This window comes from Somniosus microcephalus, chromosome 2, assembly GCF_052327205.1.
Source record: "Somniosus microcephalus isolate GS21.2 chromosome 2, FLI_Smic_1.0, whole genome shotgun sequence".
Classification (NCBI taxonomy): domain Eukaryota; kingdom Metazoa; phylum Chordata; class Chondrichthyes; order Squaliformes; family Somniosidae; genus Somniosus; species Somniosus microcephalus.
The window spans coordinates 255,144,550-255,163,892 of record NC_140988.1 but is presented as its reverse complement, the minus strand read 5'-3'; the positions used below and the strand labels follow the sequence as shown (position 1 = coordinate 255,163,892).

At 41.6% G+C, this 19,343-nt stretch overlaps 1 protein-coding gene across 5 annotated transcripts in view; it reads right to left on the bottom strand.

Annotated features, from left to right (window-relative positions):
• The window catches only part of trim23 (tripartite motif containing 23), a 52,958-nt gene that overhangs the window by 18,021 nt on the left and 15,594 nt on the right, over positions 1-19,343 (bottom strand). For 4 of the 5 annotated variants that reach the window (XM_085971158.1, XM_085971138.1, XM_085971129.1 and 1 more), the window contains exons 2-6: positions 16,712-16,874; positions 9,582-9,703; positions 6,116-6,394; positions 4,092-4,274; positions 822-1,037 (exon numbers count right to left, since the gene is read on the bottom strand). In XM_085971158.1, coding sequence (XP_085827284.1) covers positions 822-1,037; positions 4,092-4,274; positions 6,116-6,394; positions 9,582-9,703; positions 16,712-16,874 — 963 coding nt within the window. Of the gene's footprint in view, positions 1-821; positions 1,038-4,091; positions 4,275-6,115; positions 6,395-9,581; positions 9,704-14,021; positions 14,122-16,711; positions 16,875-19,343 lie in introns of those variants that run through there. The other variant, XM_085971169.1, reaches the window with a different exon arrangement.

Genomic DNA, 19,343 nt, shown 5'->3' with positions numbered 1-19,343 from the left:
TAAATGGCCTACCCCTTATCCTGAGACTATGCCCCCTAGTTCTAGACACTCCAGCCAGGGGAAACAACCTCTCAGCATCTACTCTCTTTCCCAGATTTCTTTTCCAAATTGGCCTGTTTTTTTTTTTTTTTTAAATCAGGTTGTTTGCTTCTCCCAGGAGATCACATGGTTTCGGGTGGGATGGAGTGTATATGTTGTGATACACAAGGTATCGCAATTGTGTGGGACAGGCACAATGGACTAGATGGTCTTTAGCTGTCCATCATTGTTCGTATGTTACCAATTTTCTTATTCGGTCTTAAACTAAAGTTTGTATTGTATCAAGGCTGCAGAATAGGCAAATTGACAGAAATGAATGATTTCTTGGGTTATCCACTCATTCAGTCTGCTGAACTTCAATTCCCAGTGCAGCTGAAATAGCTGTCCTATTATTACTATTCAATCATAGCTCTTGCTTTGATGCACTTGCTTGGTTTTTCTTTGGCCATATGTAATTTTAATTGCTGGCACTATTTCTGAAAGTTGAGACCAGAAGAGGGGTGTCTATTTAATGGGGCTTGATGTGTGTGAGGTATCCTCTATTCCATTTGAACGGATGCTTGAGAGGCAATCACAACATGTGATTTTTAAAAGGCATGATCAAATACCCATTATTCCTCCAAGAGAACAGCTGTACTACAATGTTTGAGCCATACAAGTGCGCGCAGGAGATACAGGTTTTACTGCACCAATCTTATCTTGAAAGTTATAATTGTGTCCTGGATAATAGCTACTTACTGAAGGTGATGCACAAAATGCCGTTTCACGGTTTCAGCACCTACCTGTTGTAAAGTTTTTTCACAGTGGAGACAAGCTGTTGAAACCTGGGACAGTAGAATTGTCATGTCCTCTTGTTGTTGCCTCAACCATATCAATTTCTCCCGCACGTGAGCGTCAACTACACTCAGTGCCATTTCCTCCTGTCGACAGAGAGTTTCATGCAATTCTGCAAAATATGCACGAACGCAGGAACGTGCATTCTCAGCACTGCCTGGAACCTACCAGAGGGGCAAATAGTGTTAAAGTATTAATGTGGACCGTACTCATATAACAGGAGTATTGTAGGCTCTAATGTGGGCCGTACTCATTAATGCGAGCCATACACATTACAAAGGTATTGTAGGTGTCACTTAGTAACACCAAACGAACAAAAAAAACAGTATTTTGTTGTGAGGTAGTAAGAAAACTTTTCTTCCATCAAAAATGAATTTATCTCCGACTCTTATTGGGAATCTCAATTTTGGAAAATTAATTTTCTTACCACTTTCTCTTCCTGCCGCATCACCAATTCCTTGCACTATTTCCTTACTTAAAAAATGTAATTCCAATTTATTTTTAGTATGCGATAGCTGAGCGAGGCAAGTTTCGCTTGGTTCAGAATGCCTCCAGAAAGCCTGGCTGACACGGGGGGGGAATCAGCAAGTAATCATGAAAGAAAACTCATGTCTTACCATCATTATGTAGCACAGCAGTAAGCCAATCTAAAAGCAACTATCACTTTGTGCTCATTTTCTTTATTTTAGATTCACAAATATTGTGCTTATTCATTTTGTTGGACAGCCAACACGATCAGAAGCTATTCTGGATCTAATCTTTAGTAATGGTCCAGGTATGTTACACAAGGCAGACATAGACCATTATCTAGGATCAGTGATCACATCATTTACACCAAAAATTTTCGTAAGGGCAAATGAAACAAAAATATTGAACTTTAAAAGAGTAAACTTCTAGAGAACACAAGGTGAATTTTCAAAAAAAAAGTTAACTGTACACAACAATGATTGATAGAGCTTCAGTAAAACAAAGTGGCATGGTAGCATAGTGGTTATGTTACTGGACTAATAATTCAGAGGCCTGGATTAATGATCTGGAGCCACGGGCTGAATTTTGCCGGCGCTCAGGGTGCGGGTTTGGAGGAGTCCGCTGTCAAAATCGAAATGATCGACAGCGGGTCGGTATCCCGCTGTAAACCCACCTTCTTGTCAGTTTCCCAAGTGTCAGGTCTGTCATCTCTGAACAGACCAGACACCAAGCAGCAGGTCAGTCAATTTAGATAGTTAAAAGCTTATTTTAAAAAGGTAGTTAAGAACCATGTTCCCATGTACTTAACATTTTACCAGGTTTTCAACTACGTTCCTGGAAAGCGGCAAGAACGTTGGGTTCTCAATGACTGTGGATTGCTGTGAATAGCTGAAAGCTGCAAAAGTGGTATAAAACCTACCATTTCACAGCTGTTCACTTCCCAATCTTAGAAGCTGGAGCACTAATGATTTGGAACCCACTTTTGAGTTTTATGCACTTTTGCAGTGTTTGGAGTAATCTCTCTATCCACTGTCAACTCCCTGGAACAACCTATCTCAACATTGATAGATTACTTCTGTTATCTCAACATCACCTGCCATCTATTCCATCAGCATTGGTGCCTTGAAAAAATCTCACCTTGGTCCTCAGAATCCCAACACGATCAGCCCCAACACCAGCAGCACCAACACCACCAACTTTGTCTGCAATGCACGGGACACAAGGCATCATCACCCGACCACATTGCTGCCCAGGACGCCAGCGATGGCCTCACCATGTCCAGATTTGCTTCACTTAACACTGAACACCCTGGCTGCCACATGACGCACCAGGTTGGCATCACCCCACACCAGCACAATAAAGTATCCTTACAATGTCCAAGCCATTCCTTTCACACTCATCACCATTGTGGCGGAGGGGGGGGGAGGGGGCACGTTATGTCTCAACATTCACTGGAACTCAGAGACACTTCCAAAGATGCACACAAATCTGTCCAAGAAGGCAAAATGGTGACAATAAAGGATTTCAATGCTTGACAACACAATAACAGAAAGTTTACACGAACATTGGCTAAAACACCCAAGTGCCTACCTTTGTATTTTGTTAGTTGGTATGATTAGACTAGGATGAGGGCGAATGTGGCTAGTGAGATGGAGAAGTGATAATATAGATAGAGATGGTGGAGGTGCAAGGTAGGTTGGTGTGAGCAAGGGTAGGGTAGGGAAGGCAGAGTGATGGGGATGTGATGTGAGGCACAGCAGGATGAGGTTGAGTGTGGCTTTGCAATAACGTTTCGTGATCTACTGAGATCATTGAAAGGTTTGCACCATTGCAGCCTGGTCCTCCTGATGACATCCCTGCTTGTGTCCTCCTGTGCAATGTGCAACCAGGCTGCATTGGTGTCCTGGGAGGGTGTCTTCTGCCCATTGGAAGGAAAGAGAACCTCCCTGGGTGCTGTGACTCCCTCCATAAGCATCTGGAGGGAGTCATGGGAGAGCCTGGGTGCAGCCGTGCACCTTTGTGCAGTGCTTATCAGTGTTTGCAGCACCACAATGTTGCAGAACACGGACAACAGAACTGTCGAAATAAATTTTGACATAGCCCCTTTAAGGAAATCGGCTGATGACACATCAAATGATGTCATCAGACCCGCTTTCTATTAATTGGCCGGGAACCTCGCAGGGCAGGCTTAAGAAGCCAAATCAACGTAAAATCTTGTTGGAGGCCAGGATCGACACAAATGGGATGTCCCCACACGCCACGGACGTCGCCTGCCGAGGTTGCAAAATCTAGTCCCATGAGTTCAAATCCCACCATGGCAGCTGGGGAATTTAAATTTGATTAATTAAATAAAAAATCTGGAATAAAAAGCTGGCATCAATAATGGTGACCATGAGACTACCAGATTGTCATAAAAACCCATCTAGTTCACTAATGTCCTTCAGGGAAGGACCTTACCCGGTCTGGCCAATTTGTGACTCCAGACCCACAGCAAAGTGGTTGACTCTTAACTACCCTCTGAAATGGCCCAGCAAGCCACTCAGTTGTATTCAAGAAGGTGGCTCACCACCACCTTCTCCAGGGCAATCAGGGATGGGCAATAAATTCTGGCCTTGCTGGCAACGTCCCGTGAATGAATAAAGATGTTTTAAAGGAAATATAAGGCTGACCAAAATAAATCAATATTAAACTGAGGAATCTATAGCCTTGATCTCCAAGGAAAGCCCCAAAGGAAGACATGTATTTCTTACATGTTCTGTGTGCGCCATGCCAATTCTGCTTTCTATTATTTGTTCTCCTCCTTCAATCTTATGAATAATTCCACCTAGTTTTCTAGAATAGTCAGAGATTTCCTCTGTAAAAGTACGAATGCAGTGCGCCATATCCAAAATAGATGCACGGATTTGATCTGCTTCAGTTTCTAAGAGTGTATTCTGTAATTATAAAAACATTTAAAATGTAATTACATTAATGCGCATGTCACTAAACAGTATACCATAATGTGCCTTGACTCATGACTATAGATGAAAACATTTTAAAAAGCAGTTCTCTCCTTTTCAACCCCATTTTATAAACAGTTTTTGCAACCTCCTTAGATCAATTATCACTTTTCAATCAAGTAGGAAACCAAATTGTGTTTTTTCTGGCTTATCCACTTTGAACCAATTGCTAAGAGGTGCAGAAGCATGAAGTAGGGTTAACCTTTGATTCCCCCTTTCCTAGTAAACTCATCAGGAGCTGAAATAAAACTATTCTACTTCTGCATTATATTTTGATCAAATCTATGTCTTGATGGAGTACTTAACAAGTTACAATGTTACCCGATGATTCCTAGCTGCACAGCTTAGTCTGGCTCAGTTTTCAACTAAAGACAAAGTTACTTTATGGGCATGCATCATCACCGATACGTTCTTCCAAAAAGTTCACCTTGACTGCTGATTACTGCAAAAAGATCTATATATATGAGCTAATCTCCTCTGGTGTTGAGCATAGTAATCAGAGTTCAGAGCATAGCTGTAACGTTTAGTTGTAACTTGTCCTTTGCTTTAAATCAGCAAATTCAGCTAATTGGTTGTGACCTACTGAAGTTATTTACAGGGCAACTATATCTGCTTGTAAATCACAGGCTCCAGGTCAATTACAACTCTTTTTTTGGTGCTGTTTTGAAGAAAAAAGCTTGCTGTGCACATGGAAGGAAGGAGGTGTTTGATTTAGGGGGAAAATGGTAACTAGTTCTCTAGTGAGGCCCAGAAAGCAAGTTCTGTGATCGGGGAGGGGATTGTGGGGTTGGAAAAAATTTAATGAAGTTCAAGTTAAAAAAAATCAAATAAAACAATTTATGCGAGATGAAAGTAACTTTTTGGTAATAAAATATGGGGTGACTTGCATATGCAAAATCTATGGGTGAGCCAGTGATTGGGGCGGGGCAGATGCATGCCATATATGTGATTGAAGAAAACAGGCAAGCTGAAGTGAAGGAAATTATTCATAATTTGGAGAATAGTAAAAGATGTAAATTGCACAACTGGCGGGGTGGGGGATGTGAGCTTGTTTAATCAAGGGCACATGATTGGTGTGGATATAGGGACCACTTATAACCAAGTTTCTCAGAGAGACTGAGACCACCAAAGAAAATGTTAATGAAAATCATCAACTTTTACAACATGGGAGGAAGCTACTTGCGCTGGTGCTCAACTATCCACCGTCCCACCACGCCCCCCCATATACCTTAAAATTTTACAAAGATATTAAAAGCAAGATGATTCATTGTATAGGTATGAGTAAGCATATTAGTGTAAAGTACAATTTATTTTTTTGGTGAGAAATTTTATTTTGAACACTGGATATGTAAGCTGGTGAGAAAGAAAATGGCAGATGAAGGGAGTTGAACACTGGAATGTCACCAGTCAAGAGCATGTCAGCCCTCCAGAAAAAAGAAAACCTCTCTGTCAGTACCAGACACTAATTATGGTCAACTATTTAGAGGGAGAAAGGAGAAATTTTCAAGTAACCTTCCTTTTTGAAAGGTGGTCTTTCTGTACCAAGACAACGGTGTTAAAGTTGAATAGAAACAATAGATGGGCACATGTCTCATTAGATTCTGTTTTCAACTTACATAACATGCTCATATCCAGTGCTTAAAATTCTGTACAAAAATTGACCATAAACTCAAGATACTAATATATCGGTTCCACTTTAAATTCTCTGATGACAAGACCTTATGAAATCAATGCTGTAGACTGTTGGCTTAACATATTAACTAAAATACAAATACCTTGTGTCCTTGATGCTTCGCATATTCCTTGCACACACAGCACATTAAGGGACTTGATTGACATCCTTCCTCTAAACAAACAAACTCGATCACATGCACCTGGTGTTGAGAGCACATGGTCTTCTCATGCGGTTTGTCAGCCAGAGGTACTCGTCGATGTTTGGCCAACGTCCGTGTAGAGTGTGTTAGCTGGGAGCAGTCTGCACAAAGATGAGTTGCACACACAGTACAATACATGGATGCAATGTGGTTTTCATCTTCATCACAGCGGATAATACGCTTCAGAAATATTCATATCAAAAAAAGTAGACAATTAGTTCATATACTGTCAAGAAACACTAATATGCTTTCTGTCCAATTCTAACTGGTTTACTACACATGTAGAAACTGAAAATATCATACATTAATATTACTGGGAAGAACAATAAGCTACTGATATACAATCATTTCAATTTTATCACAATACAGGCTAAACAGCTCTAAAATGTGCATTACATCATTGCCGAGCAGCGTGTCTTAGACTAGCTTGTACATTGTACTAAATTTAACAGATGCATCATCAGTGAATTACTAGCATCGGTTTCCATTGTTTTGGCAAAACAAGTACTCCCATTTCTTGTGTAGTGCTGCTCTATTCAGTTTTACCTTGGAAACAAAAAGGACCATATTCCTCCCCCACCCCCCAAAGTACAGCAAATGAAAATTGAAAGCTTAAATAAGCAGCATACAATCACACCTGGCACTATCTGCTGCCAGTGTTGAAATCTATAGTACCACAATATCAATTATTGATTTTGTTAAATTACCCCATCTTAAATCAGGATCACATAGTTCAGAAGGCCAGGTATAGAATCATAGAATAGTACAACACAGAAGGAGGCCATTTGGCCCGAGTCTGTGCCAGCTCTTTCGAAGAGCAATCCAGTTAGCCCCGCTCTTTCCCCGTATCCCTGCAATTTTTTCTCCTTCAAGTATTTATCCAATTCCCTTTTGAAGACTGCAATTGAATCTGCATCAACCACCCTATCAGGCAGTGCATTCCAAATCCTAACCACTTGTTATGTAAAAAAGTTTTTTCTCATGTCGCCTCTGGTTCTTTTGCCAATCACCTTAAATCTGTGCCCTCTTGTTATTGACCCTTCAGCCATTGGAAACAGTTTCTCTTTATTTACTCTATCTAAATCCTTCATGATTTTAAACACCTCTATCAAATCTCCTCTTAGCCTCCTCTGCTCCAAGGAGAACAACCCCAGCTTCTCCAGTATATCCACGCAACTGAAATCCTTCATCCCTGAAATCATTCTAGTAAATCTCTTCTGTACCCTCTCCAAAGCCTTCACGTCCTTCCTAAAGTGTGGTACCCAGAATTGGATACAATACTCCAGCTGGGGCCGAACTAGTGCTTGAAATAGATTTAGCATAACTTCCTGACTTTTGTACTCTATGCCTCTATTTATAAAGCCCAGGATTCCACATGCTTTATTAACTGCTTTGTTAACCCGTCCTGCCACCTTCAAAGATTTGTGCAAAAACACCCTCGTCACATTCTTCTTGCATCCTCTTTAAAATTGTACCATTTAGCATGTATTGCCTCTCCTCGTTCTTCCTACCAAAACGTATCACCTCACACTTCTCTGCATTAAATTGCATCTGCCATGTGCTAACCATTCCACCAGCCTGTCTATGTCCTCTTGAAGTCTATTACTATCTTCCAAGTTTTGTGTCATCTGCAAATTTCAAAATTGTGCCCTGTACCCCCAAGTCCAAGTCACTAATATATATCAAAAACAGCAGTGGTCCTGGTACTGAGCCTTGGGGAACTCCACTGTAAATCTTCCTCCAGTTTGAAAACAGCCATTCACCACAACTCTGTTTTCCATCCCTTTGCCAATTTTGTATCCATGCTACTACTGCACCTTTTATCCAACTAGCTTCAATTTTGCCATCAAGCCTAGTACAGGAAACTTTGTGCTATCCAGCACCCATGGGACCGAGCTACTGCCGTTTTTTTAAAAGCTCCGGATAGACCAGCGTCAATGTTATCAGATAGGAGCTTTTCATCGCAGTACCTGACCACAAACACTGTACAGCTTGTAAACACTCGGCCCGTGGCTTGGAAGCATCTCTGAAGCTGTTGCTAAGATACAGAGACGCTTTCTAGAGCCTGCCGTGTCTGACCACAAACACTGTTGCTCAGCAACAGCTTGTAAACACTCGGCCCAGTAGCTTGGAAGCGTCTCTGAAGCTGTTGCTAAGCGACAAAGACGCTTTCCAGAGCCTGCCTGTGAAAAGCAGAAAAAAAACCTAACCAAAACGGCTGCTGATTTCTGCCGTTAGATCAAAGTTGCCGGACATTCAACTTCCGGATAGCACAAAGTTTCCTGTATGTGGTATTTATCAAAAGCCTTTTGAAAGTCCATATACACATCATCAATTGCACTGCCCTCATCCACCTTCTCTATTATCTCATCAAAAAACTAAATCAAGTTAGTCAAACACAATTTGTCCTTAACAAATCCATGCTGGCTCTCCTTTATTAGTCCATGCTGGCTCTCCTTTATTAGTCCATGCTTGTCCAAGTGGCTGTTAACTTTCTCCTGGATTATTGTTTCTTAAAGCTTCCCCACCACCGACATTAAACTGACTGGCCTGTAATTGCCAGGTTTATTATCCATCTCCCCTTTTTTGAACAAGGGTGGAACATTTGCAATCCTCCAGTCCTTTGGCACCACCCCTGTATCTAAGGAAGATTGGGAGATTGTGGCCAGCACCTCCGCAGTTTTGAAGAAGGGTTCGACCCGAAACGTCAACTCAAATTTCTCTCCACGGATGTTGCCTGACCTGCTGAGTTTTTCCAGCATTTTCTTTTGTTATTCCGCAATTTCTACCCTTACTTCCCTCAGCAACCTCAGATGTATCCCATCCGGACTGGGTGACTGATCCACTATAATTAACACCAGCTTGTCGAGTACCTCCTCTATCTATTTTTATCTTATCCAGTATCCTAGCAGCCTCCTCGTTTACCATAGCTTTGACAAACTCCTCTTCCTTGGTAAACACCAATTCAAAGTACACGTTTAGTACGTCAGACATGCCTTCTGCCTCCATCAATAAATCTTCATTTTGGTCCCTAATTGGCCCCACCCATCCTCAGACAACCTTTTTACTGTTATCTTCCAGAAATTAGTGACAAATATAGAGCTTCAAATGAACCAGATTGGCAAGTAACAACTTGAGGCCTCTCATCACTAAAGACTCAAAACCCCATCCACTGTCACTTTCTATCCATAGAAAAAGTAACCCCCAACTTCCTCTCAGCTTCAACCTCCCCCTCCTCTGACCTGCCATTCATGATGACATTGATGCCTGTCGATCTCCTCCACAAATTCTTGCCTCCATCTCTGGCACCATTATCGCCCTCAGATCCCAGAGTTTCCCACCCACTATGACATTCATAGTTACATACCTCTCCTGATATTCCCAGAACCTCTTCAGATGCTCCATGGTGATTGGCAGTGCCATTCTGCAACCGTTCTAGGAGCTCCAGCAAAGCAAAATTTTTCTTTAAGCCCCAGACACCTGAATCACCTGACAAATGAATTCACATTCAGTCTGAATCAAGTCTTTAATATTTTCTTCTTTTAAATTTCTATTCTAATCAACCCAAGGATATCTTGAGTACCGACAGTTTTAAGAACATAAGAAATAGGAGCAAGAGTAGGCCATTCGGCCCCTCGAGCCTGCTCCGCCATTCAATACGATCATGGCTGATCTGATCTTGGCCTCAACTTTTCTGCCTGTTCCCCATAACCCTTGACTCCCCTGTAGTTCAAAAATCTGTCTATCTCAGCCTTGAATATACCCTGTGGTTCAAAAATCTGTCTATCTCAGCTTTGAATATATTCAATGACGATAGCCTCTACAGCTCTCTGGGGTAGAGAATTCCAAAGATTCACGACCCTCAGGAGAAATTCCTCGTAATCTGTCTTAAATGGGCAACCTCTTATTCTGAAACTATGCCCCCTAGTTCTAGGTTCCCCCACGGGGGGAAACATCCTCTCTGCATCTACCCAGTCAAGCCCCCTCAGAATCCTATATGTTTCAATAACATCACCTCTCATTCTTCTAAACTCCAATGAGTATAGGCCCAACCTGCTCAACCTTCCCTCAAAGACAACCCCTTCATCCCAGGAACCAGCCTAGCGAACGTTCTCTGAACTGCCTCCAATGCAAGTATATCCCTCCTTAAATAAGGAGACCAAAACTGTACGCAGTACTCCAGATGTGGTCTCACCAACGCCCTGTACAGTTGCAGCAAGACTTTCCTACTTTTATACTCCATCCTCCTTGCAATAAAGGCCAACATTCCATTTGCCTTCCTAATTATTTGCTGTACCTGCATGCTAATTTTGTGTTTCATGTAAGAGGACACCCAGATCCCTCTGTACTGCAGCATTCTGTAGTCGCTCTCCATTTAAATAATATTGTTTTTCTATTTTTCCTACCAGTGGATAACCTCACATTTTCCCACATTATACTCCATCTGCCAAATTTTTGCCCACTCACTTAACCTATCTATATCCCTTTGCAGACTCTGTGTCCTCCTCACAACTTGCTTTCCCACCTATCTTCGTATCATCAGCAAATTTGGCTATAGTACACTCAGTCTCTTCATCCAAGTCATTAATATAAATTGTAAATAGCTGAGGCCCCAGCACTGATCCCTGTAGCACCCCACTAGTTATAGTTTGCCAACCTGAAAATGACCCATTTATCCCGATTCTCTGTTTTCTGTTAGTTAGCCAATTCTCTATCCATGCTAATATATTACCCCCAACGCCATGAGCTCTTATCTTGTGCAGTAACCTTTTATGTGGCACCTTATCGAATGCCTTCTGAAAATCCAAATACACTACATCTACTGGTTCCCCTTTGTCCACCCTGCTTGTTACATCCTCAAAAGAACTCTAGTAAATTTGTCAAACACGATTTCCCATTCATAAAACCATGTTGACTCTGCTTGATTGTATGATGATTTTCTAAATGTCCTGCTACTACTTCCTTAATAATGGTCTATAGTTTCCTGCTTACTGTCTCCTTCCTTTCTTGAATATGGGCGTTATATTTGCGGTTTTCCAATCCACTGGGACCTTTCCAGAGCCTAGAGAATTTTGTAAGATTACAACCAATGCATCCGCTATCTCTGCAGTCACTTCTTTTAAGACCCAAGGATGCAGGCCATCAGGTCCAGGGGACTAGTCAGCCTTTAGTCCCATTAGTTTGCCTAGTACTTTTTCGCTAGTGATAGTGATTATTTTAAGTTCCCCGTTCCTTTTTGCCCCTTGATTTTCCATTATTATTGGGATGCTTTTTTGTGTCTTCTACCGTGAAGACAGATTCAAAATATTTGTTCAAAGTCTCTGCCATTTCCTTGTTTCCCATTATTAATTCCCCAGTCTCATCCTCTAAGGGACCAATGTTTACTTTAGCTACTCTCTTTTTTATATATTTGTAGAAGCTCTATCTGTTTTTATATTTCTTGCTAGTTTACTCTCAATCTATTTTCTCCCTCTTTATTATTTTTTTCATCACCCTTTACAAGTTTCTAAAAATTTCCCAATCTTCTGGCCTACCACTAATTTTTGCAACACTGAATGCCTTTTCTTTCAATTTGACACCCTGCTTAACTTCCTTAGTAAGCCGCGGATGGTTCATCCTTCTCGTAGAGTCTTTCTTTCTCACTGGAATATATCTTTGTTGAGAGTTATGAAATATCTCCTTAAAAGACTGCCACTGCTTATCTACCATCTTACTTTTTAATCTATTTTCCCAGTCCACTTTAGCCAACTCTGTCTTCATACCCTTGTAACTGTCTTTATTTAAGTTTAAGACACTAGTTTCAGACCCAAGTTTCTCCCCCTCAAACTGAATGTGAAATTCTATCATGTTATGATCACTATTCCCTAAAGGATCCTTTACTATGAGATCATTAATAAATCCTGTCTCATTACACATTACCAGATCTAAAATAGCCTGTTCCCTGGTTGGTTCCACAACATATTGTTCTAAGAAAGTGTCCTGAATACACTATGAACTCGTCCTCAAGGCTACCTTTGCCAATTTGATTTGTCCAATCTAGAAGAAGGTTAAAATCGCCCACGATTATTGCAGTACCTTTCTTACAAGCCCCCATTATTTCTTGATTTATACTCTGTCCCACAGTGTAGCTACTGTTAGGGGGCCTATAGACTACTCCCATCAGTGACTTCTTTCCCTTATTATTTCTCATCTCCACCCAAACTGATTCTACATCTTGATCTTCTGAGCCAAGATCATTTCTCACTACTGTACTGATCTCATCCTTTATTAACAGAACCACCCCAACTCCTTTTCGTTTCTGCCTATCCTTCTGAAATGTCAAATATCCCTGAATATTCAGTTCCCAGCCATGGTCACTCTGCAGCCACGTCTCTGTAATGGCTATCAGATCATACCCATTTATTTTTATTTGTGCCGTCAATTCATCCATCGTGTTACGAATGCCGCGTGCATTCACATAAAGAGCCTTTAATTTTGTCTTTTTACCATTTTTCTCTACTCTGACCCTATTTGCTTGCGCACTCTAATGCTTGTACGCTCTGTCCCTTCCGGTCACATTCTGGTTATCATTACCTCTTATCACTACCCTGCACTATTGCCTTGTCCTTTAACTTTCTAAGTTTCCCCTCACCCGAAACCTCTCCCCACTATTTAGTTTAAAGCCCTAGTTATTCGATTCGCCAGGATACTGGTCCCAGCATGGTTCAAGTGAAGCCTGTCCCAATGGAACAGCTCCCTCTTTCCCCAGTACTGGTGCCAGTGCCCCATGAATCAAAACCCATTTCTCCCACACCAATCCTTGAGCCACGCATTCAACTCTCTGATCTTATTGATCCTTTGCCAATTTGCTCATGGCTCAGGTAGTAATCTAAAGATTATTACCTTTGTGGTTCTGGTTTTTAATTTAGCCCCTAGCTGCTCATACTCCCTCAGCAGAACCTCTTTCTTAGTCCTACCTATGTCGTTGGTACCTATGTGGACCACGACAACTGGATCCTTCCCCTCCCACTCCAAGTTCCTCTCCAGCCCAGAGATGTCCTTAACCCTGGCAACACAGCCTTTGGGACTCACGCTCTCGGCTGCAGAGAACAGTATCTATCCCCCCAACTATATTGTCCCCTACCACTACTACATTCCTTTTTACTCCCCCAATTTGAATGGCCCCCTGTACCACAGTTCTGTGGTCAGTTTGCTCATCCTCCCTGCAGTCCCTGCTCTTGTCCACACAGGCTGCAAGAACCTCGTACCTGTTGGACAAGTGCAAGGGCTGAGGCTCCTCCAATGCTACCTTCTGGATCCCCATACCTGCCTTACTCGTAGTCACACCTTTCTGTTCCTGACCACAGACCAAATCTGAAGTATTTAACCTGACCACAGACCAAATCTGAAGTATTTAACCTAAGGGGTGTGAATGCCTCCTGGAACAAAGTGTCCAGGTAACTTTTTCCCTCCCTGATGTATCGCAGTGTCCGAAGCTCGAACTCCAGCTCATCAACTCTGAGCCGAAGTTTCTCTAGCTGCAGACACTTACTGCACATCACACTGGGGTCCACCAGCTCTCACATGCTAAAGCTGCAACACATCACCTGCCCTGCCATCTCTTTTGTATTTTATTTAACTAATTAGGTTTTCAAGTTTTGAAATACTCAATTGTCAATTAATAGTTTTTAATCTAGGTAATAACCTTGTTTAATTTATTAAATTTAGTTATATGCTTTAGGTCTTTACTATAACTTAGCCCTCAGTCCTAATTTAACCCTAGCTGTTTATATATTTTTTCAAGCAGCTCCTCTTACCCCCAACTCACCAAATTCTCTCATTCACCAAATTCCCAAGTTTAGCACTCTGTAGAAGCAGTACTCCGTAGATCTGGACTTCATTCTACTTACTTCCGTGCGTTAGCAAAAGCCTCTTGTTTTTATACCAGCAGAAATTCCAAAGCCCTGAGTCAGCCCCTGCTGACAGTAATTACCAGGTATACCAGTTCTAGCTAGCCACCTAATTAACCGTGTAACTGCCACTAGCAGGCAGCTTGTTTACCACTGTGAAAGAAACTACAAGTTAACGTTAAAGTTAAGTTAAATGCCAAATGTTAAATGCAAAACTTTACTAAATTTTAGAAAAAGATCAACCCTTAAAATTCCCTCACTCACCAAATTCCCGAGTTTAGTACTCTGTAGCAGTACTCCGTAGAACGGGACTCCGTGCTACTTACCTTTTCAGCTTTCAAAAGCCAGTATTTTTTCACATACATTTTTCATGAGAAAGGAAAATAAATGTGTAGAATCAAAAGATTTCTTAATTCAAAGTGTTTTGAGATAGGGTAAAACATTGTAATCGTTATATATTATGACTTTTGTGTAGAAACACTGCTGTTATCTTCAAAGCAGTATTGTGGAACTAGGTCCATCAAGGTAAAGATGATCTTGAAAATATTGAAAGAAAGAAAAAGCAGTACAAGACAAGATAATGGCAAAGTTCATCACTTGATTAAAAAAACATGCTTTCAACCCATCAACACAGACCCAATTACGATTTAACAAAATGCCACTTGAATATCTAGTGGCTTCTTGTCCCATATAATTTACTTCAAGCTCCTGTGGTCAACTAACGTTTTTTGTGTGCATGATTAAAAAGAACGAAGGACTTGCACTTATAAAGCACCTTTCACAACTCAGGACGTCCCAAAGCGTTTTACAGCCAACTAAGTACTTTTGAAGTGTAGTCATTCTTGTAATGTAGGAAATGCACAGCAAGGTACCACACACAGCAATGTGATAATGACCAGATTATCTGTTTTAGTGATGTTGGTTGAGGGATAAATATTGGCCAGCACCAGGGAGAACTCCTCTGCTCTTCTTCAAAATAGTGCCATGGGATTTCAATGGGGCAGAAATTCCTCCCCAAACGCGTGAGTACGGAAGGGGTACTCACGCGTCTGGCCGGAGGAAATGCCGGTTTTCAGCATGCACAGCGCATGCACTGAAAACCGGCATTTCCTCTCCTCTAACCCAAGAGTTGAAGAGGCTAGCGCGTGCGCTGTAGGGGGCAGCGCGTGCGTCTTGGATTTCCTCTGTTTTGGGGGATTTGCACATGTGTAAAGGCCTCCGGTCTTTACGCTTGTAAAAAGCACACATAAGTATTTATTTTTACAGGTAAGTGGTGTTTTAGTGTAATTTAGGATTTTTTTTCCCCACAGGTTTATTATTTTAAAGAATCTACAATAAGGTAAGTTTAGTTTTAGACCCTTTTCATTAAAAAAAAAAATTTTTCAAAAAAAATTATTGTTTAAATTATTTTTTTAAACTTATTTATACTTAATTTAATGATTGGGATGTTTTAAAAATTTTTATTTAAAGTTTAAATAGTATTTTGGGCCCCCGTAGTTTTCATGAGTTTGACAGTTCTTACACTCAAACTCATGAATGAACCTTCCCCTCCCCTGATTGGTTGTACAGTGCTCACCTGATCCCATCCGGCACATCGCATTAACTACACCGCTGGATCAGGTAAGCACTGCGCGCTGACATCTGAACCGGGCCTGTGACAGGAAATGCAAGCAGGCCCGGGCTTCAGATGTCAGCGCGCAGGGTGAGTGCAGATCGGGGGCTTGCACGCGCGGCAAGCCCCCGACACCAAGTTCTGGGCCAATATGTAACCATCCTCCACCACTAAATCACTGCGACTTACTGCCAAGGCAGGGGTGCAACTTCTCAGACAACTGCACCTCATGATCAGTCGACAAAAGGTGCATTTCTTCTGGACAATGTTCGTTCTGCCAACCTTCTTGCATTGCTCATTGCCACGCACCCCACCCCCATCCCACTGTTATCCTGCAACATTCTATTTAGAGCCCAACCAGCCACTGCCAAAACTCATCATATTAGGGTCACAGGCAATTAGTGATATGGCAGAGTAATAAGGTCTACTAAGGGTTCAAATTAAATTTGCAATACTACATACATAGTTTATTACAGTACAGAAACAGGCCATTCGGCCCATCAGGTCCATGCTGGTGTTTATATGTCACACGAGCCTCCTCCCACCCTACTTCATCTACCCCCCCATCAACATATCTTTCTATTCCTTTTTGCCTCTTGAGTTTATCTAACTTCCCCTTAAATGCATCTATGCTAGTCACCTTAACTACTCCCTGTGGTAACGAGTTCCACATTATAACCATTCTCTGGGTAATAATGTTTCGCCTGAATTCCCTATTGGATTTATTAGTGACTATCGTATATATGTGGGATGGTCTCCAGCACATGTCTCCAGATCATTAGTTCAGACCTTTGGATTACTAGTCCAGTAATATAACCACTAGGCTAGCGTACCCCTTTACAATATTAACATTTTAATGGACATATAATATAATGAAGCAAGCCAATAAACTTGACAATTAAAAAAAAGTAAACAAAAAATCTCAAACTGGAGCATGCTATAAGAAATTTAAAACATTCAAATATAATTGTTAGAAACATAAATTGTTCGACCAACCTAGTTCAGTCACCTGTCGATCAAATGGACAACGTATTGCTCTCCCCTGTAGTGGAAGGCGGGTGAGACAATCATGGCAGACGGTGTGACCACAAAGGAGCAAGCGAGGTACTTTGTCTCCCTGCAGAGAGAATACGTCTTCACAAACTCCACATTCTAGAACCTAAAAATGGAGACACTCAATGGGTAAATGCACTATAGAATCATAGTACAGCAGGAGGCCATTTGGCCCATCGAGTCTGCGCCAGCTCTTTTGAAGAGCAGTTAGCCCCACTCCCCCGCTCTTTCGCCATACCCCTGCAGTTTTTTCTCCTTCAAATATTTATCCTAAAATCTCTGCCCTCTTGCCATCAACCCTTCAGGCACTGGAAACAGTTTCTCTTTATTTACTCTATCTAAACCCTTCATGATTTTAAATGCTATCAAATCTCCTCTTAGCCTTCTCTGCTCCAACAACAACTTGTATTTATCTAGCACCTTTAAAGTAGTAAAATGTCCCAAGGCGCTTCACAGGAGTGTTATAAGACAAAAAATTTGACACCAAACCATATAAGGAGAAATAAGGGCAAATGACCAAAAGCTTGGTCAAAGAGGTAGGTTTTAAGTAGTGTCTTAAAGGTGGAAAGAGAGGAGGAGAGATTTAGGCAGGGAATTCCAGAGCTTAGGGCCGAGGCAACATGGCTCCAGGGTGGCCAAAGTTGGGAACTCAACATCCAGGGGTATTCAATATTCAGGAAAGATAGGCGAAAAGGAGGTGGGGTAGCATTGCTGGTTAAAGAGGGGATTAACACAATTGTAAGGAAGGATATTAGCTCTGATGTGGAATCTGTATGGGTAGAACTGAGAAATATCAAGGGGCAGAAAACATTAGTGGGAGTGGTATATAGACCTCCAAACAGTAATGCGGAGGTTGGGGATGGCATTAAAAGGGAAATTAGAGAAGCGTGCAATAAGGGCACAGCAGTTATCATGGGTGACTTTAATCTACATATAGATTGGGCTAACCAAATTAGTAACAATGCTGTGGAGGAAGAATTCCTGGACCAATATGTCGAGGAACCAACTAGAGATCAGGCCATCTTAGACTGGGTATTATGTAATGAGAAAGGATTAATTAGCAATCTTGTTGTGCGAGGCCCCTTGGGTCGGAGTGATCATAATATGATTGAATTCTTCATTAAGATGGAGAGTGAAGTAGTTGACTCAGAGACTAGGGTCCTGAATTTAAATAAAGGAAACTATGATGGTATGAGGCGCGAGTTGGGTAGGATTGATTGGGGAATGTCACTCAAAGGGTTGACAGTGGACAGGCAATGGCAAACATTCAAAGATCGCATGGATGAACTACAAATTTGTTCATCCCAGTTTGGCATAATAATAAAACAAAAAAGGTGACTCAACCATGGCTAACAAGAGAAATTAGGGATAGCATAAGATCCAAGGAGAGGACATATAAATTGGCCAGAAAATGCAGTAAACCTGAGGATTGGTAGCAGTTTAGGATTCAACAAAGGAGGACAAAGGGATTAATTAAGCGGGGGGAAATAGAGTATGAGAGTAAGCTTGCAGGGAACATAAAAACTGACTGTAAAAGCTTTTATAGATATGTGAAGAGAAAAAGATTGGTGAAGTCAAGCGTAGGTCCCTTGCAGTCAGAATCAGGGGAATTTATAATGGGGAACAAAGAAATGGCAGACCAATTAAATACATGCTCTGGTTCTGTCTTCACAAAGGAGGACACAAATAACCTCCCAGAGATGTTGGGGAACATAGGATCTAATGACAGGGAGGAACTGAAAGAAATCAGTATTTGTAGGGAAATGGTGTTAGCGAAATTGATGGGATTGAAGGCCGATAAATCCCCAGGGCCTGATAATCTACATCCTAGGGAACTTAAGGAAGTGGCCCTAGAAATAGTAGATGCATTGCTGGTCATCTTCCAAAATTCGATAGACTCTGAAACAGTACCCATGGATTGGAGGGTAGCTAATGTTACCCCACTATTCAAAAAAGGTGGTAGAGAGAAAACAGGGAATTATAGACCAGTAAGCCCGACATCGGTATTGGGAAAATGCTAGAGTCCATTATAAAAGATGTAATAGCAGAGCACTTGGAAAACAGTGACCGGATCGGACAAAGTCAACATGGATTTACAAAAGGTAAATCGTTCTTGACTAATCTACTGGAATTTTTTGAGGATGTAACTGGTAAAATAGATAAGGGAGAACCAGTGGATGTGGTGTATTTGGACTTTCAGAAGGCTTTCGAGAAGGTCCCGCATAAGAGATTAGCGTGTAAAGTTAAGGCACATGGGATTGGGGGCAAGGTATTGACTTGGATAGAGAACTGGTTGGCAGACAGAAAGCAAAGAGTTGGAATAAACGGGTCTTTTTTCAAGTGGCAGGCAGTGACTAGTGGGGTACCACAGGGATCGGTCCTAGGACCACAGCGATTCACAATATATATTAATGATCTAGACGAGGGAACTAGATGTAATATCTCCAAGTTTGCAGACGATACAAAGCTGGGTGGGCGTGTGTGCTGTGAGGAGGATACCGAGAAACTCCAATATGATTTGGACAGGTTGGGTGATTGGGCAGAAGCATGGCAGATGCAATATAACGTGGATAAA